Source organism: Hyaloscypha bicolor (assembly GCF_002865645.1).
Source record: "Hyaloscypha bicolor E unplaced genomic scaffold K444scaffold_15, whole genome shotgun sequence".
NCBI classification, from domain to species: domain Eukaryota; kingdom Fungi; phylum Ascomycota; class Leotiomycetes; order Helotiales; family Hyaloscyphaceae; genus Hyaloscypha; species Hyaloscypha bicolor.
The window spans coordinates 1556222-1583140 of NW_020194517.1; the positions used below are offsets into that span (position 1 = coordinate 1556222).

General features: G+C 47.5%; 11 protein-coding genes across 11 annotated transcripts; 7 read left to right on the forward strand and 4 right to left on the reverse strand.

Moving 5' to 3' along the window:
* Window positions 1–4179: 4179 nt before the first annotated feature.
* Window positions 4180–5610, reverse strand: K444DRAFT_607653 (uncharacterized protein). Its single transcript, XM_024879207.1, has 3 exons — window positions 5456–5610; window positions 5192–5407; window positions 4180–5131 (listed from the first exon to the last, which is right to left on the reverse strand). Exons 1-3 carry the CDS (start codon window positions 5515–5517, stop codon window positions 4663–4665), a joined length of 747 nt encoding a protein of 248 aa, XP_024743120.1. The 5' UTR covers window positions 5518–5610; the 3' UTR covers window positions 4180–4662.
* Window positions 5611–6027: 417 nt separating this feature from the next.
* K444DRAFT_166541 (uncharacterized protein) lies at window positions 6028–6629 on the reverse strand. The gene is made up of 2 exons (XM_024870698.1): window positions 6592–6629; window positions 6028–6522 (listed from the first exon to the last, which is right to left on the reverse strand). Exon 2 carries the CDS (start codon window positions 6369–6371, stop codon window positions 6084–6086), a length of 288 nt encoding a protein of 95 aa, XP_024743121.1. The 5' UTR covers window positions 6372–6522; window positions 6592–6629; the 3' UTR covers window positions 6028–6083.
* On the forward strand, window positions 6334–8123 carry K444DRAFT_607657 (thioredoxin-like protein). The gene is made up of 6 exons (XM_024879208.1): window positions 6334–6787; window positions 6884–6904; window positions 6977–6987; window positions 7213–7342; window positions 7425–7675; window positions 7777–8123. The coding sequence occupies exons 1-6, from the start codon at window positions 6741–6743 to the stop codon at window positions 7995–7997; spliced, it is 681 nt and encodes a 226-aa protein (XP_024743122.1). The 5' UTR covers window positions 6334–6740; the 3' UTR covers window positions 7998–8123.
* Window positions 8124–8645: 522 nt separating this feature from the next.
* K444DRAFT_624720 (uncharacterized protein) lies at window positions 8646–9308 on the forward strand (the record flags this gene model as incomplete). The annotated part of the gene is made up of 1 exon (XM_024882440.1): window positions 8646–9308. One exon carries the CDS (start codon window positions 8646–8648, stop codon window positions 9306–9308), a length of 663 nt encoding a protein of 220 aa, XP_024743123.1.
* Window positions 9309–12117: 2809 nt separating this feature from the next.
* Window positions 12118–13316, reverse strand: K444DRAFT_640138 (WD40 repeat-like protein; the record flags this gene model as incomplete). Its single annotated transcript, XM_024884462.1, has 3 exons — window positions 12118–12345; window positions 12389–12868; window positions 12915–13316. The coding sequence occupies 3 exons, from the start codon at window positions 13314–13316 to the stop codon at window positions 12118–12120; spliced, it is 1110 nt and encodes a 369-aa protein (XP_024743124.1).
* Window positions 13317–15326: 2010 nt separating this feature from the next.
* K444DRAFT_581050 (uncharacterized protein) lies at window positions 15327–16572 on the reverse strand (the record flags this gene model as incomplete). The annotated part of the gene is made up of 4 exons (XM_024877728.1): window positions 16153–16572; window positions 16063–16086; window positions 15817–16009; window positions 15327–15787 (listed from the first exon to the last, which is right to left on the reverse strand). Exons 1-4 carry the CDS (start codon window positions 16414–16416, stop codon window positions 15327–15329), a joined length of 942 nt encoding a protein of 313 aa, XP_024743125.1. The 5' UTR covers window positions 16417–16572.
* Window positions 16573–16906: 334 nt separating this feature from the next.
* Window positions 16907–17483, forward strand: K444DRAFT_607661 (uncharacterized protein; the record flags this gene model as incomplete). The annotated part of the gene is made up of 2 exons (XM_024879209.1): window positions 16907–17244; window positions 17294–17483. Coding segments are annotated over exons 1-2 (522 nt in total), but the record flags the coding sequence as incomplete, so codon positions are not given.
* On the forward strand, window positions 17456–20193 carry K444DRAFT_517827 (uncharacterized protein; the record flags this gene model as incomplete). Its single annotated transcript, XM_024873810.1, has 9 exons — window positions 17456–17859; window positions 17907–18017; window positions 18068–18279; window positions 18328–18358; window positions 18402–18598; window positions 18649–19570; window positions 19631–19816; window positions 19868–20018; window positions 20071–20193. The coding sequence occupies 9 exons, from the start codon at window positions 17456–17458 to the stop codon at window positions 20191–20193; spliced, it is 2337 nt and encodes a 778-aa protein (XP_024743127.1).
* On the forward strand, window positions 20066–20713 carry K444DRAFT_166628 (uncharacterized protein). Its single transcript, XM_024870699.1, has one exon. It carries the CDS (start codon window positions 20316–20318, stop codon window positions 20646–20648), a length of 333 nt encoding a protein of 110 aa, XP_024743128.1. The 5' UTR covers window positions 20066–20315; the 3' UTR covers window positions 20649–20713.
* Window positions 20714–22113: 1400 nt separating this feature from the next.
* Window positions 22114–24101, forward strand: K444DRAFT_166708 (uncharacterized protein). Its single transcript, XM_024870702.1, has one exon. The coding sequence runs from the start codon at window positions 22270–22272 to the stop codon at window positions 23710–23712; it is 1443 nt and encodes a 480-aa protein (XP_024743129.1). The 5' UTR covers window positions 22114–22269; the 3' UTR covers window positions 23713–24101.
* Window positions 24102–24388: 287 nt separating this feature from the next.
* Window positions 24389–26548, forward strand: K444DRAFT_659416 (uncharacterized protein; the record flags this gene model as incomplete). The annotated part of the gene is made up of 2 exons (XM_024886347.1): window positions 24389–24944; window positions 25077–26548. The coding sequence occupies exons 1-2, from the start codon at window positions 24491–24493 to the stop codon at window positions 26546–26548; spliced, it is 1926 nt and encodes a 641-aa protein (XP_024743130.1). The 5' UTR covers window positions 24389–24490.
* Window positions 26549–26919: the final 371 nt, after the last annotated feature.

A 26919-nucleotide genomic window follows, 5' to 3' on the forward strand; every position in this document is an offset into this window, starting at 1 on the left:
TCTCTACACGTCTTCTGATAATGTCCCTGTGACAAATTTCAAAGACAAACTTGACGGAATTAGAAGGATACTTGGATGGGATATATGGTTATGATTGGCAACAATCTGTACCTCTCCGAAAAGTTGACATCAACATCATCGAGAAGTAAACGGCAGCGGTCTAAATATTGACAGCAGGCGTTCTTGTCCAATTATTTCCCCCTTCCCAAATTCTCTTTTCCTGGGATCCTTGTTTCCAAAGCCTTCTCGTGATTGGATACAGCTCTGAAAGTATTGCCAAGTTGCCGGAACAGCAGGTCATTTGGTTGTAGCCTATAGGTGCTTCAACTGTTTGTGGTTGCTGGGGAAGACTTCAATACATGTACGGCAAATTGTGGTACTCGCGTGCTTATATCTATACAGCAGTCACATCTCAAACCCAAAGCTCTTCTGCCAGTCTTATTCACCGTTGCATTTTACTGGTCAGGTATTTTTCCTATCGGCATCGAGCCCCAACCCTCAACCCCCCTGAAAACCATCCCCATCCCCTCTCCCGACCATCCAGAAACGTTATCCAAGAGATATTTAAACGAACCCTCAACTTGCACAAGGAGCCGCAGAACTCCCGAAATTCCTCCGACAACTCTTAGGGTTGCAACCGTCTTCATCGCGCAGTAGCTATTGGAAATTTTATCTTTAGAGGAAGCGCGACTGGGTTTAACAGGAATCCAGAATCTAAGACGGAGGCTCTGATAGCTACTAGCCAAACGTCATCCAGGAATCGTCCCAAACACGCGCGAAGAATAAAGTGATAACCGACGGAACGATGACAGCGGTCGTTATCGTCCCATACTCTGCCCCTGGGTTGTAAAAGGTGTCTGGTGTTCTTTAAGAGCATCCCCCCCCAAACACTAGCCGTCCCGCCTCCAACCTACTTGTCCTGATAGTCGAAGTTCCTCTTCGCTGCACATCTCAATAACCTCAACTACTCCTCGAATGACACAGTAGGTGGTGATTTTACCCCCTTCTCCATTCTTGAGCTCCTGAAACGTTCCTTTTGCACATGTAAATCACAGACTGAATTATCAATTTTAGAATACAGTATCAGGAAATGCAGCAGAGATCGTGAAGCAAGGCATGCCACAGGTCAATCTCAACTTCAAGATATATAAACACAGCACTGATCCAAGGGAGGTGGACTGACAGATATTCACACCGGATACTGAATTCATCGGCTAGTCAAAAGCATTCGATACTGATGGAGGTATTTCTAAATGAGGTGCTCAATATGGCATTTAGGCGACATGCACTAGAAGACGAGGGCGTGTGGGGGGTAGGTACGAAAAGACGCACCTTCTAAATCCGACGTAGGATGAGAGCGTGTGACAGCAAGAGGATACTCGACAACAACACCCCAACGTACCTATCTTCAAGTATAATTATCGATCATTGTTAAACACCTCCAGAGAACAAAAAGTCGATCAAACTCTCTGAACGTTTTTTCACCAATCTCGTAATCTGTAATAACAGAAACCTTCCAGGGCTTCATCTCGACGATGGATCATTACCGTGTCTTGTATATACACATCCTGATCCAAAAGCTCTCGAAGATATATTTACATCCGTGCTACCACGCTGTGGGTAAGATGGAGACCTATTCCACTAAGGAGAAAATACCTTGTATAAGTCCAAGGCTAAGAAATGCCATCGAGAGCCAAACGACCTCCTACCATCAGCAGCCCAGCCTCGACGTATAAACCACCCTCCCCAACTTCCCACTCAAACTCTTCCTCAGAGCGCACCGACGAACTCTTGGAATTCCATGAAGGAGAGATTGTCAACGGAGTACTTCAAGCCTTCTTCGAGAACGTTGATGAGGCTAGCTTAAGGATATGAGAAACAGAACTAGATCTTCAGTTCAGAACCAGAGATACTGTTTCTAAGTTTGACTTGGGAGCAAAGGAGAAGCAATGACAGCGAAAAGAGACTTGACAACAACACCAATGCACTAATCTTCAAGTCTCCTTCCCATTTCCCCATGAAGTATAGAGAAATAAAGCACGATAGATTCTCTAAATATCTTCTCACCAATCTCGTATTTTGAATAACGGTAGAAGCCTTCCCGGTCTCTGCCTTATACACTCGCGAGTGTGCAGTGTGTCAAATAATTTAATTAATTATAATTATTGGCCGGTAATCAAATCAAATTAAGTCAGAATAGTAGTAATCAAATTATAATTAATTATTTACTTAATTTAATTAAATATAATTAATTATTTGGTCACGTGGTATCACACGTGACTATAGAGATAGCACAAGCGTTATCGGGCAAAAATAAAGTTTATTCTAGCCTAATTTAGATATTGACTTACTATAATAGGCTTAATAGCTAGTATGCCGCCTTTATTTTCTTTACTTATCTTTGTAACTGTTGTATGGCAACTGCAGGCTGACCACGTGACTTGTCTTCACGTGACTATGGTTATTGTATTTAAGCTCTGGCCGCCCACACCACACCTCTCTTCCTTGGATATCCAATATATACTATATATACCCGCATTTATTGCAATAGTAAATAAGTGTTATAGTAGTGGTTTCGGCTCCCCTAGTCACGTGGTGCGGTCATGTGACATCCGGAGCAAATAATTCACATATATATTACTTTGCTCTCCTTCTCTCTTCTTAGGAAATTAACTTACCTTTGCTCTCTCTACGCTTTAATCGTATATTATTTAAGGAAAAAGAAGAGAACTTATTATTTATATGACTTTTATATAACTGTCACGTGATAATTAAAAATAATTAAATATATTTAATTATAATTAGTCTAATAATTAATTATTTTTTTGGAAGTCAATAATCAAATTATAATTAATTAGAAAATTAATTTAATTAAATATAATTAATTACCTTAATTATTTTTTTGACACACTGCGAGTGTGCGCATGACGATGTGGAAAACTTTCGAGTCTACTTGTATACCTCCGTGAGCAAGCCACTGGAATGCTGGAGATATTTTTCGTGCTTGCGAAGTTACCTTGCACAAACCCCAGGCCATGGATTGTCATAGAAAGCTTTGCTGGTCCCTCCCATCCGCCTTCATGAATTTGATATATATAAACTAGCTCTGCTTGTATTCAGAGCTTTGGTAGCTAATGCAAGCAGCACTGCTCCAGGGCAACAAGATAAGCAAGATCCTCCTCAACCCACCACAGGGAGATTTGACGAGCGTTGGCACTATATGGGCTGAATTGAGGGGTTTCAAAGTCTTGGGCACTTCGATAAGAAGCTGAGGGAGGCGGGAGAAGCGCAGCAATGAGAACCATTCGAGATTTGACAATACCAGCAACTAGGCCATGCAGATGGAGGTCCAATATAATAAGGATTGAAGAATACGTTCAAACCGCAAAACTGGGTCATCTCCACTTCGTCTTGGGCACAAACTTGGTCCATGGACATGCAGTTGGTATCTCTCTTCTCAAATGTAAGATTACAAAGACATTGCAGTGGACGTTGCAAACAACGATCCAGAACGCTTCAGCGCTGGTTTTATACCTCTCTCCAATCAAGGCTAGCTCTTCATGTTTTCAAATAGAACCTCTACCTTTTGATGTCAGAACTGGCAGCTGGAAAATGCAGAAGACATCAGAACAGCAAACGCTCGCCTCATTCACCTTCCCTCCTCTCCGGAAAACTCAACAAGGACATATCAACATGCACAAAAGTGCATCTATAAAAAGTGACAAAGCTTGGAAAGCGGCGAGTTCAAGAATTTCAAAGGCCTACTCGAACTGGTTCAGAGGACGTATGGAGGAATAATACTCCTTGAAATAGATACCCTGGGTTGAGAGACCAGAGCCCTGAGCGATCTGTGAATTATGTGTAGAAGTGTAGGGGGCAGGAAACCCTACTCGACCTTGATTGATTTCAGAGGGAAGCTGCATTGACAGCAATGCAAGCCTTGACAACAACAATCAACCCGACTCCACACCTCCCTCCCTTTCGACTTTCCAAACCTCGAAAATCATGCAACGAAGAAGAAGAAGGAATTAAATACAGATAGGTTTCCGAAACTCCAGCTTCTCAACTTCTCCATCATCTCCTGCCTCTATGTTGTCTCCTTCTCCTCTACAAACGACGCGGAGAGAAGAATCGGCAATCCCCACTTCAAGTTCGTATATATATATACCCCGCCTCCCCGGCAAGTACAGCTGCTTTTCGCGCTTGCGAACCTTCCTATCACTTGATCTAAATTGCATCACATTCAAGGAAGCCCAGGTATCATTCTTTAAATCTTTGCTTTTATTATTATCTCGTTCTCTCTGAATTCCGCGCATTTCATATATGTACTCATCCTCGCACTGAGCCATATCGCAATGATAATGACCCATGCCATCTTCATTTTCCCACTCAAACGTATCATCATACTCATACAACAAAAGCCCCTGCCACCCCAGCCCCCTTCTCTCATGAAGACGAGACAGCAGCAGTAGACCGTAATTATCGAAGCGAAGTGTGCCAGTGTGGCTACAAAATGTAAGGAGTGTCGTGAAATCATCATCATTCTTCCCCAATTTCCATACACAATGCAGTGCAAAACGCCAAATTTACGCCTCTCTCAATCAAAGCAAATTGATATCATCGCGCCGCGCAAGGTACGGAGATCAAGTATCAAGATGTAAATCAAAGGAAGTAAGCAGCCAACAACCCCGCACCAGCAAGCGCGCCCATGGGAGTCAATCCTGCCGCGCCGCCTGTGAACCCGCTGCTAGTACTACTTGGTCCACTCGGTGTCTTCGTGGGGCTTCCACCACCACCCGGGCTTGAGCTGCTGGTCGTAGTTCCGTTGGTAGGAGGTGGTGGCGGCGTACCAGTGCCGGTTGGGCAGTACGTAGTAGTGAAAGTCTTGGTCTCGGTTGTGGAGCCTGTGGTGATGGTTGTAGTTCCCGTCGATGTTGTGGTGGATGAGGTTGGGTATGTTGGGTAAGAGGAGGCGGAGGACGAGGTTGGGGAGGTTGGGGATGTTGGGTATGTTGGGTAAGAGGAGGTGGAGGATGCTGTTGACGACGAGGAGGAGGCGGTGTAGAAGGGTGTGCAGTCGGGGAGGGTGAAGTCTTTTGCGCAGCCGCCGGAGCTGCAGTAGACAACGCAGCTGGGAGGTCGTTAGAACGGGTCTTTACAAGGGATGGTGGGGGAGAGGGGAGGGACATACTTCTTGGCACAAGCCGCATCACCAGAAGAGTTCGATGTTTGCCAGCAAGTCGTCGGGAAGTTCCCAATCGGTGGCTCGCCGTCAAGGTTATCGTTGCAGTTGCCTGGTTCCGCAACGCCGTTGACGCAGCGGATGATAATGTTTGTGCCCAGCGACTCGCCGGCGCAGAAGGTACCGTTGGGCATGTTGGCCGGACAGACGATTTGGCTGCCGTTGCTGGGGGATGTCAGCTAAGCTCAGATCGAGGGGAGGAGAGGGACCGACGAGGTGATCTGGGCAGATGCCAGTGCAGCAGAAGCTGCGAAGAGGAGTGCTTGGACGAGCATGTTGATTGACTTTGGTATGGTCAAGAGCGCGGTTTTGGTTTGGTTGGCCGGTGAGCGAGTGTTCTGTTGTCTGAACGATGGTGTTGATGTTGTGGTAAACGACGGTGGAAAGCGAATGTACTTGTACTTTCGAAAGGTTGGTTTTGTGTGATGTTTGATGCAAGAGCGAAAGTGAATGGCAGGAACGAATGGGGGTGAAGGCAGGCAGGCAGGCAGGGAGGGACAGAGGACTTTTATGTCGACTGGACGAAGGCTGGCTGATGCTCAGGCAAGCGATGCGATTGGAATGGATGCGCGTGACAACGAGGGGCTGGCAGGGGCGATCAACGAGGAAAGTGCAAACGAGGCGAGGCGAGGCGAGACAAAAAGAATGCAAGGGGCAGCGACAATGTGGCTGGGCGGGGAAACCCGGATGGGTCGTGGAAACAAGCACGAAGAAGGGAAAAATAAATTGAAAAAAGTATACTGTACAACCGCGTGAATCATACGAGGTATCGCTTGCAGTCTCCTCTCTTCAACTTGCGAGCAAGGCTGGTAGAAGGTACTTTAGGTTTCTTTAAAGTTCGTCACTCTATTACCACTTCTCCCGACCCTCCGTACTTCTCAACCAAACTTGGAGGAAAGACGTGCCAGCCGCTCCGGGTACCTACTTTTGGCCCAGCCTCGGAGATCTTGTTCATGGTGACATGAGAATCAGACGAAACGCAACGCATGACCTTTGGTTCCGCATTCGCTGCTCCTTGTCCAGGAAGAACAGAAGAAGCAGCTAGTGAGTGGTGAGGTGAGGTGAGGTGAGGTGAGGTGAGGTGAGGTGAGGTGAGGTGAGGTGAGGTGGTGTGTGCGTTGTCCCGCATCGAGGGCGGAACTGCATTGCTGTGGCTGGTAAGGTTGGGGCTGGACCAATCACCCGCGAGATCGCCGCCACATCGCTGCGGGGTAAAGCGGCCGAGAAACAGTGGCGTGAGCTTCTCTTCTCTTCACTCTCCCCATCAGGAAATCTTGATGCTTCACTGATCCTCCAAATACATCATCTTTCAAGCAATCAGAATTTATTGTATATTGTAATTCACTTACCCCGCTTCACTCTGCATAGTCATCTCAGACATTTTCACAGAGAAAGATTCTGATCACCATCCGACGAAACTGCGGCCGAAAGAGAATCTGGATATCCTCGGCACCACAGACCACCTCGTATTCCCCAGCTCACCTGCCACATTATCACGATGTACGAGAGCACTATTGCCTTCACGCTCGACACCATTTGTCCCTGGTAAGCAACCCAGCAACCCAACATCCCGCATTCTGCTTTTGCTGCAGGCGCCGAAGCGGTGTGCCGTCGAATCATGCGCTGACGGCAATAATTAAGGACATATCTAGCGAAGAAAAGGCAAGTATTGATAAGCATAGTGCGTGGGAATAAATGCATGGATTGCTGACTTGGTACTGGAACGTTGCATAGACTTGATGAAGGTATGTCTCAGTTCTGTTTGTTGTGCGCACTTGATTGGGCGAGAGTTGGGAGTTGGGATGACCAGTGTCATGTGACATATCAGGCATCAATCACGTGACTTTACATCGTCTCGAGCTTAGGTTCTCAAGGGAGGCAAGATTCAGCTCTCCGCCGAACTGAACACAAACTCCAATGCATTATCACATGATATGCATCTCTTCCTGGCTTTCGACTGACATCTCCAGCTCTCCGCAGAGTCCGCGCCACAGACGCCTCCTCCAAAGTAAACTTTAAGATGGTCTACTACCCCTACCAGCTCTATCCGGAAGCCACCCAAGAAGGCGAGCCAAAATACGAGTGGTACAAGAAATCCAAGTGCGCCCCTCTCCGCCCAATATCCGATCCATCAAATCATTGCTCCTGCTCAAAAGCCCCGCTAATGCTCGACGCTCGCTAGATATGGCGACTCTGAAGAGAAAATGCAAATGTACACAACCCTCATGACAGCCTACGGCGCCTCGGCCGGCATCTCCTACAAATTCGGCGGTACCGTCGCCAACACGCTGCAAGCACACCGCGTGATCCAATTCTTTCAGGAAGAGGTGGGAGCGGAAGTGGCCGATAAGTTGATCAACTCTCTGTACCGCCAATACTTCGAAGAAGAAAAGCACCCTTCTTCCGAGGAGACGCTTCTGGCTGCTTGTGTTGGTACGCCCCCACTCCTTCTACCTTCCCCCTCTCCTTTCCCTTCTCGCACTGTTTGAAAATACTGGTTGGTCAAAGGAGGCAGAAATTTAACAAGGAAACAGAAGCAGGCATCCCCGAAGCAGAAGCTAAGAAAGTAATCTCGGACAAAGACGAGGGGCTCCGTGACACAAAAATGAAGATACAAGAGCAGGCCAGTAACGGGGTCGATTCCGTCCCGTTTGTGGTGTTTGAAGGCAAGAGAAGGGATATCACGATTCAGGGAGCGAATGAAGTAGAGGATTACGTCAAGGCTTTGGAGAAGATTGTTAAGGAGAGTTCATGAGCTGTCCTTGGGTGGTCGGAAGGGGGCTAGCGGGAGGAGAAAAAAATGGACGATTTTGACAAATTCAGCGGACAGCAGAAAATCAGTATTTACTAGACAGCAAATTAACTTCTTTTCTCTCTACGACTTCTTGCAGTCACACCAGATCTCGTAAGTCCTATATATACGTCTTTTGCACCTTTAATTGACTTGTGTTGTCTCAAAAAGAGGGCAGGAAGTTGAGGTTTTGGTGTTGGCGCAGGGGCCAATTTCGGCCGCTTATTTCTCCTACGAAGAGGCTGGACATTCTCATGTTGCAGTGATCTAAGCCATACTAGGGGGGGGGGGTGAAAGGGAGCCGATCACGGGACCTCGCTTCGGCTTTCGCATCGCAAGGGGTCAGGCAAAGGCAAAGTAAACAAAGACCTTCGAACACATGCAGACATCCAGCATCTAGAGTAGTAAAGAATGTCCTTCACTTGTCTGGGGCATTCTGTCCATGTTCCTGTCATTTCTTAGCCTTTTCGAAAAGTGACTGCCCTCTATAAAATATCACCCCGTTCCTCACCCCGTATCATATCATCATCGGCTTTGCTTCGGATTCCCCAGCAACACCTCATACAACGAAGAATTCAGAATCTGACATCACAATCATCGCGCTACTTTACAATGTCCCAGAATACTAACGGACAATGGAACCAAGGCGGATCCTCCACGCCAACCCAGAATACCAACGGAGAATGGCATCAAACCTCAAACGAATCGACTCCCTCCCTCTCCTCTTCAAGCAGGACAGCTTCCGAGCCCTCTGGACGAGACAGCCAACCCGAGTCTGCTCCCCTACCCTTTCCAATTCCTCAAGATGCCACAAATGAAGGTTCCACCAGTTCGCGTTCCACCACACCCTCCACGAACAATGGAAATGGCAACGCAAGAGACGACAGAACTAGAGCTGGCAGTCAAGCATCGAGCGACAGTCACGCGTGGCCAAATCAAATAAATGGTAGCGGCAACGGAAACAGCATGGGGCCATCCACTGCGACGACCTCAAGAGAAAGTTCTCCGGCTCCGACCACTATCAGCGAGGACAGCCAGCCACTGCCCTTCCGGCGAAGCACGGCTCCGAGTCCGTCGAGCCAGGGAACGACTAGGGAAGGTACACCTGCAGCTGATGGTCAAGGTCAGGCGCAAGACCTTGAAAGGGTTGCGGAAGAGGAAAATGGGGATGGTGGAGAGGAGGAGGGCGACCCTGCTGAAGATCTTCTAGATGACATGATTGAGGTTGCTGAGCGAGGTGAGGGTGGAGATGGCGGTGATGGAAATAGACAATGAAAGGGGTTATTAGGGATTGTAGACCTTCCTTGGATAGTTGCTTTGCGCGCTGGGTGTTCTTGGTTTCTGGCATAACGGACATGGGATAGGGACAAGACTCTATTATGGTGTTTGGATATTTCTGCGAGCATAGACTTCGTTATACCAAATGGACCTGGTACATTCAGGATAATGAATTCGCCTGGTTTCGCCTGACGTCTCTGTGCTGCTTCCGTTCTCTGAAACTTGATATAATCCCCGCTTCTCCCTTCAATCTTAGCCAAACATGAGCTAGCCTCACCATGATAGCACAAACAAGCCCCAATTGCCGCCGCCAATCCCCCTTCCCAGTTGGGCCTAACCAACCACCATGAGACGGAAACCGCACTAGGTTCGCCCACTCTACGTTCACCAACCTCCCAAACGCACCTTCTCTCACGGCCAAAGAAATCCTGCGTCCTTCACTGCCCCAGCAGATCTAAACCCCAACTTTGCAAGCAACAACCCTTACAGCTCTGCATCCAGTCCTTCTCCCCCCTACCTCCACAAATCCAAACCCGAGCCTAACAACATCTCGGCTCCTAAGCAATCCACAACCACACCCACGCCTCCTCAATACCCTCGGTTTGGGGGCCAAACAGATATTCCACTACACCGGGACATAAAGCGGATATGGTTGGAATGTCGACAAAGGAGACTCCTTCTGCTGCACCTAAATTAGGCCCACAAGTTCAGGCTCAAGATCTGTTGGAAGACTTTATTTTCATCTCAGGCAAGAATTAGAGTGATGGCAGTGCACGGCAAGGGAATGCAGGAGACGAGAGAGGGAGGAGAGAGAATTTGTTCAGGAGGAGCTAGAAGAAGTTCAAGAAGGCTGCGAAAGAACTTGTTATGGGAAGGTTGGGGGGGAGAGCATAAAAAAAAGATGAAAGGGCTGGATATTGTGGGGAAGAGTGGGAGTCCAGAAGAAGTTAGAAAAGGCATGGGGAAGAAGTCTTTAATTTCTGGCATATTGGAGAACTTTCCCTGCGGGAGTTTAGGCAGACTAGGACAATGGAGTGCTGTCTTTCAGTCTCCAGATTTAACCAAGATACCTGATATATCTCCACCTTCCCATCTTCAATCCACCTTGAACAGCACATTGAATTCCATGATAGGACAACCAACAAAATCTCATCATGGATCCAAACTCAAACCAAAGCCGCCGCCAAACATAGAGCCCCTACTCCTCAGCCTCTCCATACCAATCCAGCTCCTCCAATACACAGAACACACCAACTTCAACCTCTCCAAACCTCCTTGCCAGTCCACCAACACGTATCGATCCGCATCTCGCGAATGGAGCAAGTCCTTCTACCCAACCTCCCTCCAACTCCCAAGCCATGCAGCCCTCCTCAGCCACAGATTCCGATACAAGACCAGAAGCGCAGCCAGCTATCGAACAACCAAGCTACCAACATGACGAAGAACATCGTGGAGAGCAGCAACCTGAAAACACACAAGGAGGAAAGAAGAAGAACTGGCTGCAACGAGCTTGGACGAAGCTCACGAAGGGGATCAAGAATGGCTGGGAGAAATTCAATGAGAACCCCATGCATGCATATATCGCTCTCGACGTAAGATTCGAGAGTTGGAACGAGAAGAGGAGGGAGAGAAGAAGGGAGAGAAAGGAGAGAAGGAGAGCGATGCTGGGAGAGTGATTGGCTTTTGGACTGGTGTCAGTGGTGTGTCTTTGGGAAGGTGGATTTAAGAGGTATGGGTGTTGAAGACTTGTATGGATGTTCTTAGAATGTTGCACACCTCGAGGGAACGGGATTGAGATGGCTCTAGCACCATAGCGAAGGAGTGGGTAGCATACCCCTTGACCCGACAGAAAGACCCAAACCGCTAGGTAGAATAAAGCTAAGAGCTGCTGTCACTACTCTGCGTCCAACGTAGCTTCGGATAATTTCAATCTGGAAGGATTCAATTGGAGATTAAGCCGTTTCAAATGTTCAATGTTCTCTGGCTTCAATCAGAATCAAATGTCCCATGCTCGATGAGGACATTGAAATTTAGTGCCTTTGGTTGTTCTGTTCCCCCACCGGAATGTTTGCTCTTCCCAATCCTGCGTCTCACGTGAGCAGCGCCCCTTTGCTCAGGCTCGGCTCAGGTCTACACTGGTCTGCTCACCCCTATTACGCGACACGACGCAGCCAAGACTAACCTCACCACAAATCATCAACTTTTAACGAGGGGTCCGAAAAGGCCTCTCTTCCAGCCAAAGGTCCAAACAAATACGGACACCGTAATTCAGGAGGATGGTCCGTCTCCCTGCTCTAAAATGGTCGTCTCCTCTCGCAATTTTCCTCTCCATCTCTTCCCCCATCTTCTCTTCCTCACCTATCTCCACATCCATCTTTCAACTTATCTCTCCGATCCTCTCCTAGCCAGTAAGAACTTTCTTCTCGTGCCTACTCCAGATATTTACTCCGTATCACGGGACTGCCTTGGCATATGGATAAGGTACACCACGCGACTGATTAGTCACGTGCTATCCTCCTACACCTGTATTTAGTTCTAGCTATCTGGCTACAGTAGTTTCTTCCTTCTTTATACCACAAGGCAGTTATCCAGTCTACCAACGCTATGGCCTGTAACACCCTTCCCCTCCCTTCGAGCTATTCACCCACCCACCCACCCAATCAATTCAATAAGAGCGACACAAACACTATACAACGCACAAAAGAGACTCGTCCATTCCTCCCTAGTACGCCATTCAAATTTGCCCACAAGGGTCTTCTCCCGGAACTTCAAGTTTTCCCTTTCAGGTCCAATTATAGAGACGTGATTACGGAAAAGGTTTATAGCTCCAGATCTTCGCCCACCTATCTCCACTGCCCGTCGCGAAGCAAGTTCCGCTTGGGCTCGCCGCAATGCTATTAACGCTGCCCTTATGGCCTTGTAACTTGAGTTGAACATTGCCCGTTTGTAAATCCCAGAACTGAACTCCACGGTCCGCGGAGCCGGAGAGAACCCAATTTCCATCGGGCGTAAAAGTGGTGGAGAAAACGAAGTCCTGATTTATGTTAGTGAAAGCAAGAAGTTAGGGGGTGATTTACCTTGTGGCCCTCGAAGGTCTTAATACAGCGACCACCCTTAGGAGCGTTGTTGGGGTGTACACCTCTTGGGAGACTTGGGGTAGCGAGCTCCCACATCTTGATCGTCTTATCTAAACTACCAGACACGAGATCCTTGCTGTTCGGTGCGAAAGCAACGGAGTATACATCGTCCTTGTGTCCATCAGGGCCCTCAAGACGCTCAAGGAGGTATCCGGTGAAAGTATCCCAGACTCGAACACACTTGTCCCGACACCCGGCTGCGACGAGCTTGGCATCTGGGGAAATGACAACAGAAGTAATACCAGTTTCAATACTAAGAGTAAGAACATTTTGGCCAGCCTCAATATCCCAGAGACGAACGGTTTTATCATTACTCCCTGAAGCAATAGTACGACCATCGCGTGCGAAGTCTAAGGAGTAAATATCATCCTCGTGACCTTCAAAGGTGTTTCTAAGGCTTCTAGAAGCGATGTCCCAAACCTGTATTCGTTAGGAATAGCACGTATAAATCGATATTATTACTTACTCTAATCAATTGGTCATCTCCACCAGTAGCAAGATATCTTCCATCAGGACTAAAGCAAACACTTCTGATATAAAAATCAAATATGTAATTAACCGATTTATCTTCGAGGATATTAATCTTCTGTCCAGTGACAACATCGAAGATCTGTGCGACCCGTTTACAGCCAGTAGCAATATATTTTCCATCATAGCTGAATGTAACACAGCCGACGACACCTGGGTGTTCAAGAGCGTGAACAAGGTCAACATCAAGCACACGGGGAACTTCTGGGTTGAAGATAGCGAACCAATCCGACCCGACATGCTTTAGGTGTCCTGGCAGACGTTCAAGATCCAAATCAGCCAACGCATTACCGACGGCTTCAAAATCCTCCTTCTCTAAGGCGGCCTTCTTCAGTTGCATTGCCTTTTTCCTTCGAAGAATCGGTGCAGGTTCGTCTGTAGCTTTGGCATGGTACAGTCTAGTGTGACTTTTCAGGGAAGCTTTCGTGTTGAAACCACGAACGGAAAGATCACAGGACATGACTCCGCACCTGTAGACCCTAATATGATAAGATGCTTCATGTTGATCTCGTTCTTCGATCGACACAAAGCCATTGACTCCTCCTTTGCACTGATACCGACACGGGTATCCTAATGTCCCGTAAATATCTTTGAAGCTTCGAAGGAGGCTAGAATCATGCTGGTGTAAAAGATCAGAGCTATTAAGAAGGTATCCTGAAATGCTCTTATAACGGTTTGAGAGCTGAGTTAAGCTTGTTGGATCCGCTTCGAGCTCAAGGCGCTCCAATTCTTGAGAATGTTAGCAGGTTCAAACGAAATTCGCGGTTTTTGTTCCACTTGCCTTCCGGTGAATTTGTGTTGGACCTCCCTTGTTCCAATCGCTTCCGGAATACTAAGACTTTCTCCAAAAACCGCTGGATATTTGGAAACTGGTACCAGGATGATAAGTGTTCATGGGATCCCGAGTAAACCTCAATACTATTGGCCATTGGGGTGTCATAAAGGTGTGGCAGACTCTGTGATTGGCTAAGACAGTCCACTTGCTGAACAAGTGCTTTTGTCTCTGCGGGCGAGTCACACAGTTTCGAAAGACTGAATCGAAGAAGGTGATCAATCCAAAATTCGTGAGCGTACCTGTGTAATCCATGGAATCCTTTGATGATGCGATTTTCGGCCTCAAAATCCGTCATTGAAGGCGATATGAGGCAAATACTAGACGATAAATACGAAACACATGAGAAGGCCATGTCAAAGTGACCGTGACATTCTTGTAGATAAGGACCACTACTAGGGTGTAGAATATATCTTTCATCCACAAGTTAGTATTGCAAATAATTGCCTCCACAGAACGGGTGATACATACTCCTTTACCGAAAAATGAACAAAGTCAATGTCACCCGACGGCCCTTGCTCAATCAACGGTTTGCATTGGTCTAAAATGTGAATGGATAACTTCGTAGTATCGTCGAGGACGGTATTTCCGGGGTAGAAGGCTAATCCATCTTGCAATTCAAAGGGTTTGAGCTTGCGAAATGAACATGCCATCCACTTCAGAATTCTGACAGATGTCCGGCGGCTGAAATCGTTTGATTTGTTGATACGCTGTAGAATTCTTCCGTATCTGCATTCCATAGTCAGCACAGCCATACAAAGAAGTCATTTTTAAATAGCTCACGCTTCATCCAGGCCTTCTGGGAGGCTCTGTGCAGCCTCAAAAAGATCCTTTACAGAGTACCGACCTTCAAGCTCTGCAAGAACCAGTCTCACATAAAGGAACATACCTAGATACCACCGCTGATTCATCAAGATAGGTTGTAAGCAGACTCCCGTACTTACCAGTCGCTTTATTTACAACAATTTGCTCGACCTCGTCGATGACGGCCGGTTCAAACCTTTCTCGGAGTGTCATTAGTTCTTCATGAACATATAGTCGAATATCGATGTCGATACTGGCTCGTTGATCATGTTCGCTTAGGAAAATGGTTGGCTTCTTTCCGAGGAGCCTCTGTATGCAAGCATTTTCCCTGCTTGAGACCAAGAGCTTGCATCTATCCCCAGAGAGTTTCATGAGAAGCAAGAGTTCATTGAGAATTGACTTCTGGTCTGCTATTCCACACTCATCCAGACCGTCGATAATAATCCGCGTTGTTGGCATAGTTTCGATGAGTTCTGGCAGAACCTTTCGTACCTGGGCAAGAGTCGCTGTAGGTCGTGAGGATGCGTATTTATCAGCGACGTGAGATGCTAATTCGATATTGGCCTGTAGGAGCTGAAGAATTAGACTCTTCAAGATCTGAGCGCAGATGTCTTTGCTATTAGTGGTGCTATCACAGAAGTAGTAGATCAATGAATAATTCTGGTCCACTTTGAGGGCTTCGATCAAGTGTACACACAAGACGCTTTTTCCTGTTTATTGAAAGTTTAGCATATCTTCTTGTGATGAATAGCGGTGAAGTGTTGTCTTACCAGCCCCAGGAATTCCATTGAGCCAAATGATCGGATGCCTCCTGCTATCACTAGTCCATGACATTATTTGCGCATTTTGGAGAAGCCATTCACCGGTTCCAGATTGCCGTCTTCGAAGCAATTTTTCTCTAATTTCCTGTTGTTCGTCATTGGTGATGGCAAGCCAAGTTATAGAATCTTGGAGTTGATAGTTTTGCCTCTCTTTCTCACGTCGAGCAATATCTTCTTCCGCACGGACTCGCGCACTTCGTGCCTCTGCTATATTAATGGACGAAGCCTCTCTATCTAGCAGATCTCTGTGACGGGAAAGGCTTTCTAGGATTCCTGAGAATCGCGAGTCGAGATCTTTCCATAACGAGTCAAACACAACATGCCACACTAATTTCAAGTTAGCAGTACTACTAGCTCTCCTCAACCATGCGCATGATTCAAACCTCGTCGTCTGAAAAGTTGGTAGGCATGAGTGTGGAATTCGAGTATATCAGAGTAGACCATGACTAAGACTCTTTGAAAATCGGGATGGTCCTGAAAGGTCTTCTGGAGGCGATCAAAACGCGGCATCGATTCAGCGATTTGAGCGTATGCGTTAAGTAGTTTTTCGAAGATGTTTGCATGAGCACTGGCTAGCTGTCAATATTTAGTCGGTGCGCCCTCGATCAAAGCTAATAAGAAGTGCCAACCTGCAACAGTAATTTGATGGGAGCCTGAGTTTCAAGAATTGTTATTAGGTATCTTGGGTGATTATTCCGAGAGCTCATTCTGAGACATACCCATATCCATGGTAAATACGGTGTCCCATTACAAAGAGTTTCTATCGACTTGGAGTACCTTTCAAGGGTTTTCAAGAAAGGCTCAATCCGTCGCATGTTATTCATAGATTTACTTTCGCGCTGGCGTTGTTGTATAGCAAGTGCTGCCTTCCAAACATCTTCGAGCGTAGTGGATTGGAAAGTGACAGCGTCAATTGGATTGACAGATTGTTTCAACTTCATGAAAGCCATGTCGATAGATGCTAATGTGTCTGAGGCCGCCATTGCGATGGGCTCCCTGCGTTCCCCAATCTCCGGAACGCTTTCGTTGGTGGTTGGTATTGTCTCGCAGAGATATTTGGATCAATCCTACCAAGTTATGGCCCTCAGATTGTTAATACCTGGGATGGATAGCTCTGATATTTGGAAATTTAAGTGAAGATTGTCGGGTTGGATTGATGAATTCCTGAGGCTGGTTCTATGTGGAAACACAAGCGTGGTGCTGGTGATGTGACTTGTGAGGCTTATACTGCACAGCCGGGTGGGCACAACATTTGTGGTGGCTGAGACCGATGCATGGCCACTAAGTCAGCTTGTATTCGCTCGCTTGGTTGCACGTGGTTTGCATCGAGATCTGCAGCCAGGCACCGCACGAGGTTGTTTCTGAAATAATTCAACCTCTGAAAGCTCTCCTGCCCGTTCTTCTTCTCGAGGTTCTATGCGGACAGCAACACATTTCTATCTTATTTTCCTTCTCGAAATACTCTATGCATCACCAGGATGAATTCTATCAAAGGTGAAGTCGACTCCATGGCAGATACTCAACAGCCTAGGCCTCTCAAACGACAACGGATCGTTGGAGATGAATCGTCATTCAAAGTCGTTGAGAATGTCCCATTGCTTGGCTCGGCACACCAAGTGTTAGGAGATCCATTCAAAATAGATGAACCACCTTGCCCAAGCCTCAGGAACGTTGTATCCAACGACGATGAAGCGATGGATCCCCCTCCACCAGCTCAGGAGACGGAGCGACATCCAGGACCAACTATGACCGGATTGTCCGTCTTAAAGTTACGACGAATTCAACCGGGAGAAGAAATCTGTTTTGGAATGGTTGGCAATTCTAACATGTTCGGTCAAAAAGGTTCTGACTTCAATATAGGTATCAAATATCCCTGTCCGATTAGGGGAAACTCAGTATCCACAAAATCCGATAATTCACGTTCGGCTAGACCAATCAAATCAACTGCTTCGACTGGATACATGCCAGAGGTTTGGCACAATACAGCCCAAATATTCCAAGATCTTCCATGCCCTGAAAGACATGAATCTCGCATCAACCCAATCGTACTGTACTGTAGAGATTCAAGACAAGAAAACGCAGGGAAAGGCTGACGATTATGGAAAGAAACACCCAGCTCGGATCTTTCTCTGTGTCATATTCTATGGAGTCATCGAAGATTTTGAAGATGTTGGCGAGTTCTTTCAGGAGTGCCAGATGTACCTTCAAGACCCGTTTCATTGCGATCGTGACGTGAAATATATGAATCCACATATGCTTTGCAGCCAAGAAGAAGAGCCAATCACCACAGCATCTATCACTCCCGAAAGCATCACCTGTCTCGTTGGGAATGTCACCTCTCAGATTGATCTATTTGCAGTTTTGAGGAACGAAGATAACATCGAAGAAGCCGAGACCCCAATGGCGATAGAAACGCCTCTCTTTCGGTAGGATCTTCCCTTAAATTTTGTAGGCTCTTGTTAATTTTACAAAGACATCAAAAACAAGGACTGAAATTTATGTCGCAAAGAGAATTGGGGTGGGCATTTGATTCCCCAGGAAGCGACATCTGGGCCAGGGAGACGCGCGGTAATGGCCGGTTACTGTATGCTATACACCTCGCTCAAGTGCATCGAATTACTGATTTTATCATAGATATGTTAATAATATCACCGGAGAAACGCAATTGGCACCTCCTCCAGATTTCAGAGGAGGACTTTTGGCTGATGAAATGGGACTTGGGAAAACCCTCACCATGATAGCACTAATTGCTCTCAACCAAAAAGAGCCCGAGATAAAGAGCAAAAATGTTCCAGCAATTTCACGACGATCTATTAAAACAACTCTAATTATTGCTCCACTTGTTTGTAAGTTTTCTACCTTCTGAATGCTTGAGGCAAATCTGACTTGTACAGTGTTAGAGATGTGGCACAGCCAGTTACAAAAGTTAGTCGATTGCTTTCATTATAGCTATTGCTGATTTTAGTAGACATCTGCGGCCTGGTGCAATGTCATGGTATACTTACCATGGCCCGGTCAAACCCTCGATTCATGTGCTTTCAGAATACGACATTGTCCTCACAACGTACGAAACAATTGCAGCACAACTCAAAAAATTCCATAAGTCAAATTCAGTAGAAGAGACAATCTATTCTGTTACATGGCATCGAGTGATTCTAGACGAAGGTAGGTGAGCGAGAGTCAAGCACTTCTTTGACGCTGCTAACCGCCAGCAGCACATATAATTCGGAACAGAGGTAGTTCAAAAGCAAAATCAGTCTGCGCTCTCTACGCTTCTAATCGATGGGCAATTACTGGAACACCCATTCAAAACAAGCTCACCGATCTGGCCAGTATAATTGAATTCCTCAGAGTGTTCCCTTTTTCGGATCCGGAAACCTTCAATATCGAGATTTCCCAACCCTGGCAAGAATCAGACCAACAAGGCCTTCTGCGACTTAAGAAATTGGTCAACTCGGTCGCTTTGTGTAGGCCAAGGGCCACTATCAACCTTCCAAGCCGTACCGATGAGATTCATCGTTTGACCTTCACCGCTGCTGAGCAAGACTTGTATAATTCCGCTCGGACTTTCACTGCTAGCATGCTTGATAATGCGATGTCCGAAGAGTTCACTCAAAAAGGATTATATTTAAACGCACTGACATGGTTAAACAAGCTAAGGCTCATCTGCAACCATGGTGTGGTTGCTGGAAAACAAGAGAGCTTTGATGACATGAATACTGACGGTGATGTCCCCAATACTTGGGACAATATTACCGCTCAGAAAGCGTTCAACAGTATGATCGATGCTGGTGCAGCTATGTGTGTCGCTTGTACTGCTAACCTTGCTGACTCAACCTCGGATGGCTCACCAGAAGGTGATGTCGAATGCTTGGACAATGGGATTCAGCAGCCTATCCATGCTCATCTATCCCAATGTCTGTTTGTTCTCTGTTGCTCTTGCGCTTCGAAGGCATCAGCACTTTCCGGGAAATCACCGTGCGCACACCATCCGAAATGCCCAACCTTTGGAGTCTCCTTGGTTGAATCTTCCCACCCTCAAATCTTAAATCCTGGAATCACTATGAGTCCAGGTTCTACGCCAACAAAACTGAAAGCTCTTCTTCAAAACCTGAAGGAATTTAAAACGGAGAAAAGGTATGTTAACTCCCCTCAGGTGGCGTTTTCAATAGCTTTTCTAATAATGGCTTGCTCCAGTGCCATCTTTTCTTACTGGACCTTTACGCTGGATCTCATTGAAAATGTGCTAAATAGGGCCTCGATTCGCTTTACAAGGATTGATGGACAATTGTCCCCTGATAAAAGAGCAGATGCCATTCGAAGATTTCAAACAACAGATGACACCCGCATCATCCTGGTTTCTATTACTTGTGGTGGAGCTGGGTGAGTCTACAGCTTGAAATGTCAAGTATTTTTGACATTAACACTCACTAGGTTGGATCTCACAGCCGCATCCCGTGCCTACTTGATGGAGCCACAATGGAATCCACAAATGGAAGAGCAGGCATTATGTCGCGTGTATCGCCTCGGCCAGAAGAGGAATGTAACGACAATACGATATAGAATGCTGAATTCATTCGAAGAGGTTCTGTTTTCGTTGATGCTTGTCCTAGGGCTGTTGCTGACTTGTTTTATAGAACGTTGTCAAGATCCAGGACCGGAAGAAAGACTTAGCAAATTTAACGTTTTCAAATGCAAGACTATCAGAGACAGACGTTGGGGCCGGTCGACTTCAGTATCTACGTGCGGCGTTGAGATGAATAAGGATCTTTTTATATAGTACCGATACAGTATATATGTAGCAACTGCAGTCGAATTACCACAGTGAGACGCTTCCAATGTACAAGGGTATACTTCTGTCAGGGGTAGACCACTGTAGCAGATGCATCGCCTCCTGATAATCAACGGCACCCACTTCGCCATCAAGACCTGGACTCTGATCCCAATGTCGTCCTCTCACAGCCTTCAGAGCCTGTCCCTTCAACCCAAGCAATTATTCTGCATCCCTGGACCCTCAGGAGAACAAGCAACTTATCACCACCTAGCAATGATTCAATTCAAGAGGCTCCGGTGCCCTAAGCAGAAACAAAAATGGGTGAGACGGGGATCGAGATGTCTAGTACTCTCAGACCTGGTGATCAACATTATGGCGAAAATGGAAGGGGAGGGAGTGGTAGAGAGGGAAGCAGGGCTGTTGATAGATGTCCTTGATTGATGGAGAATACGTCCCTTCCACAGAGAAAAATGAAGAAGAAAAGGCCGCCTTGAGATTTTCCGCGCAATAATGCAATGTGAATATATATAGGCATCCTGCCCTACCTTTTCGGGTTTGATTACATATGTTTAATTGGGATTAAGCCATACTGGAGACCACGAAGCCAAACGCAAACAGTCAGCGCAGCTCCCTCAAACAGGCTTCAAACCTACAGCAACTGGATAAGCATCTACACAAGAGGGCTCAGGGGGCGGACAATGCGGCCGCAGGGGTCACGAGCAGAGCAACAAACTAGAGAGGATTCCAAAAGGACCGAGGGGAAGGATCGCCTCGCGGTATAACTTCGGCGTAAAAGATAGGGGTTCTGCTCTTTAGGGAGGCCACCTCCTGATGATCAACAAACCCATTCTGACGATGGTGACAGCATCACGAGCGCAAACAACTACCCATCCGCGAGCTCTCTTCCTCGTGCACAATATACACGCCTTTTGCAGCCCATCTCCAGCCTAGACAAGCCTCTTCACGAAATTGTGCAAAAGCCATACCACGTCGAAGAAAGGTTTCTTGGAGCAGAGGAGCTAGGACAGGAGGAAGCAAACACGAATTGAGTGGAGAGTGAAGACGAGAGGGTCACGATCCGAGATGGTGGAACCGGAGCTGTGAAGGATGGAGAGATGAGAGTGGAAATGGGCGGCGCTCTGCGTCTTTACGAATAGGCTCAGGACACCGAGGAAGATATTGGGGTCGGAAGAGAGGCGTAGAGGGTAGAAATGGCAAAATTACAAAGGCCTTCACGAGGTACTGTGACACAATAAGCACTCTAGGAGTAATAGGAGACAGGAGAAGACGACGGTGGGATCTGTGACGGAAAGCTGCTTCTGGGAATGATACAGTCCCGGGTGGTGAGCAGGACACGGAAGAGGCTGAGAGTGAATCTGGGTAACATAAAAATCAATCCAGGAACAAGGTCATACCCGAGACCGGACTCGAAGCAGAGGAATCAGAAGTGCAAGTAGGGAATGCCGATTCGAGGACGGACAATTAGCTAACTTCTGGGAAGCACAATGTGCCTTCACACCTGGCAGAATGAATAATGAATTCAACATGTAGAACATATTGAAGATGGGAGGGGGGTGGGGGCGGAAATGGCGAGGAAGGATACTAAAGAACTTCGATAGCGGAAAAAGCGAAAGGGAAAGGGGGGAGTATTTGGGAGGCTAGTTGCTGAGAGATCAGAAGGTAAATGTGACAAGCCGTGGCAAGAGGATGAATAATGATGTTTTGAAAGCCTAGGAAGTGGTAAACTCATGTGAAGGAGCAACACCTTTCAGGAAATGGAGGTTGAAAGCTTGTCAAATGTACAAAACAGGACGTGGACAATGGAGAGCATATGAAGCACGTCGTCCTAAGTGCTTGAATTGTACAATATGCATTTAGGACAATGAGGAATTGCAGCTGTGTCTATTCAAAGGATACGAGCGCCAAGCAACCTTCAACCTTATGCGACTTATCGCAGTAAACAACTTTGGGAAAGAAGGACCCCTCCTTTCAATCTCCATCGTTAAACACACACAATAAACTCAAAGCCTATCACCACGAGATGAAAATTGAGAACAAATAAATGACCGCCTACTTGAGCATATATTCCCCAGCTTCCTTCCTTGCCCATTCCCAACCGAACACCGCAATCATGAGCTCTCTAGGCTCATCGCCTCAAGGTGTATCATCTCTGGGTACCTCAGCTCGAAGTAAAGGAAAACGCGTCTCCTTCTCTTCAACTACGTCGATCCGCGAAATCCCAGACGAATCAGCCCCTGGCTCTTCAACTCAAGATGAAGCATCTCAAGTTACATCAACCCAAGGTCCAGCAACACAAGTCATCTCCGCGCAATCTCCCCCACCAAAGAGCTACAGGCCAACTCCTCCCTCGTCACTTACAGAAGAACACCTTCAAAGCGCCCAAGAAGACGACTCTTCCTCACTCGTCAACGAGAATCGTCGGAACCGGTCAGCAGCCATAGATGTGACCGGAACTCGCGACCCTGCAGTCAATCTCCCAAATGTTGAGGCACCGTCAAATGCAACAGATCCGTCCGATGCAGCAGAGCCGCCAAACGCAGCGGAATCGCCGAATGCAGCAAGTCAGTCAAAAGCACCGATAGCTCCCCCTCCAGTTCCTCCGAATTCTCAGACCTCAACAACACCACCTTCTCGACCCACCTCTCGTCCAAAACCTCTCATTTCCACCCCAACCAGTTCCGCAATTGCATGTCCCCAATGCCACACCACCCTCCGCATAACTCTCAGGATCTCAACCCAACAGTTTCACTCCAATCCTCACAATCATCCTTCAATCGCAGGAGGAAGTGAAACTGTGCCATCGAATTCAAACGAGGAGACACAGACAGAGAGACGAACATACAGAATACTACCGAAACCCGCGTCTTTCGCCGGTTGTCAACAATGCTGGGAGATGCTGCATAATCCGGCGGTTCCTGCTGAGCCAGCTGCTGTTAAGGAGCTCGGATGTTGTAGTGTTTGGGGAGCGAAGTTGGAGCGGAAGTTGGGTCGGGCTTTTGGTGTCGTCTTGGGGGAATGTATCAAGGAATGCAGATTCGGGTCGAGGATATGTTCATGCTGTGATTGGGTTGAGAAGATTGGATGGGTTAAGGAGTGGCGTAGGAAGAAGAATATCGGGAAAGGAAAGAGAGCTGCCAGGAGTGATAGCGATAGGGGTGATGAGGATGGGGGTAGGAGTACTCAAGCAACTTTTGTTGGGAATAGGGAGGGAGACGGAAACGGAGACGGAGAGGGCGGAGATGGGAATGAGCAGAGAGGAAGTGGGAGTGGAAATGGGGGCGGTGAGGAGAGGGACGAAACTGGCGGCGAGGGCGCGAGTGCTGTGGGACAGAGCGAAACAAGGGAGAGTGTGACGAATCGACAGATTGGTGAACAAAATGATGAGGTACACCAGGAGACGGAGTGTGATCGCTACCAGGCAGAGCAGGCAAAGAAGAGTTGGTGGGAACATTTAGCTGGTTCTGTTAGAGGCTCCAAGAGGTAATATCGAGATTGCAGAGGTGTTAATTGATAAACTGGCCGGAATTTTTTGCGATGTTGAGATGCAGGGGCTCTGGATAGGACTCGATAGATTGGAAGGAGCGATGCTTGACTTTGATAGTTTCACACAGAGAGGAAATTTGATTCCGTTTGGACAAGCGAGACTTCCATCCGAATCAATGTGCACCTGTCCAACCCTCAGCTCCTCTTTGCTTTCATCTAGTAAACACTTCACCTATCAATAAGCATCTTGCTGTCAAGCGACACCAGGAAAATTGTATGTCAAAGTGGTTCTTTGATCAGCGAGAAGCACCCATTCGCGAAAATGACATGACACCACCGATTAGCGTTACACTGCGTGGGGTCAAAAGGAAGAAGGCTCCGCAAGCTTCTTCCAGAAGTGTCAAGGAGGAATAGAAGTGTCAAGGAGGAATAGAAGAGTCTAGAAATGATAAATCTTTTGAATTGAAAGAGGACCTCAAGGTCCTGTGAAATCCTAGAGGAGCATGGTTACCCATGGAATTGCTGCGGTTCTTTGCTCTTCTTGATGGGTTGAGACATATTGTGATGCTGCTGCCCGCTAGGACGGCATGAGAAGGAAAGTACAAGAAAAAACCCCTTTATAAGAGAATTCTTCAATGAATCATGCCAGAGAAGCTAGGAATCTTGCAAAGGGATGTGCAAATATAGCGCTGAAAGAAAGCTGAAATATAAAATGAGGAGGTTGACCCAACCTGAATCTCCCAAGTCGTCGCCTCCTCGCAACCAGCGAGCACAACAACATGGCAAGCGACGACGAGACCGACGGAAGTGATCTATCTCGGCGCTCATCGACAGCAAGCATATCAGACAGCTATGAATACATTGATTCAGAGGGTACTAGCGGTCATATCTCAGATGATGACCGTTCCGCAAGACGACGAAATGCCGTTTCCCCTTCCGAGCTAGGAATTTACGGCGTCTCTGAGCCCACCCACAATGCTCCGCCTTCGGCCCGCGAAAGACGGTTCAATGCAATGGATTCCCCGCCACCTCGGCCGCAATTTACAACAAGCACAGCAGGCAGCGTGGATGATGACGGGTGGGAGAACATCCCAGGGTCTCAATTCTTGGATGCTTCAAGAAGCAGCAACTGGGATTCTCTTTCAGACGCTCGGACTTTGAATGAGGAGGCAGGAGGTGATGATGGAGATGATGGATACATGACTGATGACGAAACATACTTTGATATAGAGGGTAAGTCGTCGAACCCCGAACACATATCCCCTTCGTGTAGAGTGTTATGGAAACACTTACTTCAGTCGCTTGACTCTCTTCGATGATTCCGACATCTTGAGAAAAGGAGCTCCGTTGACACGAAATCCGTAGATCCAGATAATACGCCTCGCGTCTTGGCTCAGCAATCGCAAAGCAGCAGCTCGCCAACGCCGAATCCAACCCAAGGTCACCCTCGATCCTTTTCACGGTTCTCCGAAAATCGAGTCTCACACCCAACCAGCCGCGATGCCACGATTCCTCCAAGGACCACTTCAACAAAGCCGAGCAGGGACTTTCAAAGAGGTGGTGCTTATGGAAGTACTCTGACACAATTTGAACGTCCAAATAGCCCCAGTCCATCTTCTCCCAAGTTTGAGAATTATGCACATTATGCACATCTACAGCAATTATCTTTGACAGACCGATCAAGTGCCTCAAGGCATCCGGAAGAAGAGTCTGGTGGCAATGGCAATCCAAGTCTTACCCCCGGATCCCGTCGTTCTCGTAAGCTCGCTCGCGCGGCGAGCCGAAGAGCTGCCGATGAGCACTCTGCCAGTCCTCCACGAGAGTATCTCCCACTTGATCCTATCCTCGGTATCTATTCGCCGGCTACTAAAGAATTCGAAGCAACCAGATGGAGCGGATTGCGCACTTCGGGTCAAAGTTCTCGCATGGGAGAAGTCAATCTTGCGAAATCTTCATTCCGGCGGAAGGTCACTGGTAGACAGCAACCAAGTAGGACCTCTGACATTGAAGACCGGAATTCTCCCATGGATAGTCCGACTTCCAGACGAAATAAAGATCGCGCTGGGTCTTTTCAGGATGAATCTTCCTTGAACGCTTCAAGATCGGCAAGACCGCGAGCTTCTGCTGAGGACCTATTGTATTTCCCAGGAGTTTCACCCCGCCGACGAGAGCCTGGTGTAGTCTTTGTGGGAAGAGACCCCTCTGGAGGCTGGAACATCGTCCAACCCCGGGACACAGCCCCAAACGGCGCCTCCAATGATGAACGGGATCCACATAGGCGAGAGGGACAACCCCATACTTCCAACAATACTTCTCAGCCTCCCCAAAGACACTATATCGATTTCGGATCCGGTACCCCATCGCAACACTCGGATCGGAACAGTATTCCAAGAGACTCGGCTCAATCAATTCGACCAGCTCATCCAATAAACGGAAGTTCCAGGTCATCAGAGCTCACTCAGACTTTGCGTTCAGCAGGCAACTCCCAGCATCCCAGCTTCCCAAGGCACGGCGGATCTCAAACCATGGCACACGGCACAGCCCCCGTGAACGTTGGACACCTGGGGTTGACCAGCGGTACCGGAAATACGACAACTCTCAGCCCAGCCCCGGATCCAGACTCTAGAAGGGGTCCTCACGATGGGACTCTGCCAAGGCCTGTTCGAATCCGTGACACACAAGATCCCCACCCTACTGATCACCGCCTTCAGCCGACAGGAGCTTCAGAACCAGCGTGGGAGGGAGATGAAATCGAGTGGGAAGATGGCTGGAATAGCGGAAATCGAGAGAAAAAGAGAGAGAAGAATGAGAAGTGGGCCCGAGATCCGAAGGTCTGATGACGATAAAGTTTTGTTGGAAATTACGAAATAGAAGGCTTTGCTTGGCGTTTGTTCTTGAGTCTTGGAAGTGAAATTGCAAAACAAACGGGGATTTGGCGTTGGGATTGCGGTTTGGTTGCGGACAGACGTCGTGTTTTGAATTGGTGTTGGTGGTGATGTTGGACAACAAGGCACAAGTTCTCACAAATCCTATTTTATCCTTGATCACGTGATTCTATCTTCTCTCGGCTTTTCCTTTTTTCAAAACAAACAAAAGGCCATCCATCCTCATCAGGGACCATCCAACATCCTTTATCCTAATTCCCATTCATCGCTTTCGTCCAATCCACAAACAAATGCATTCTGAGCCTCAAATCCCCTCCCTCCAT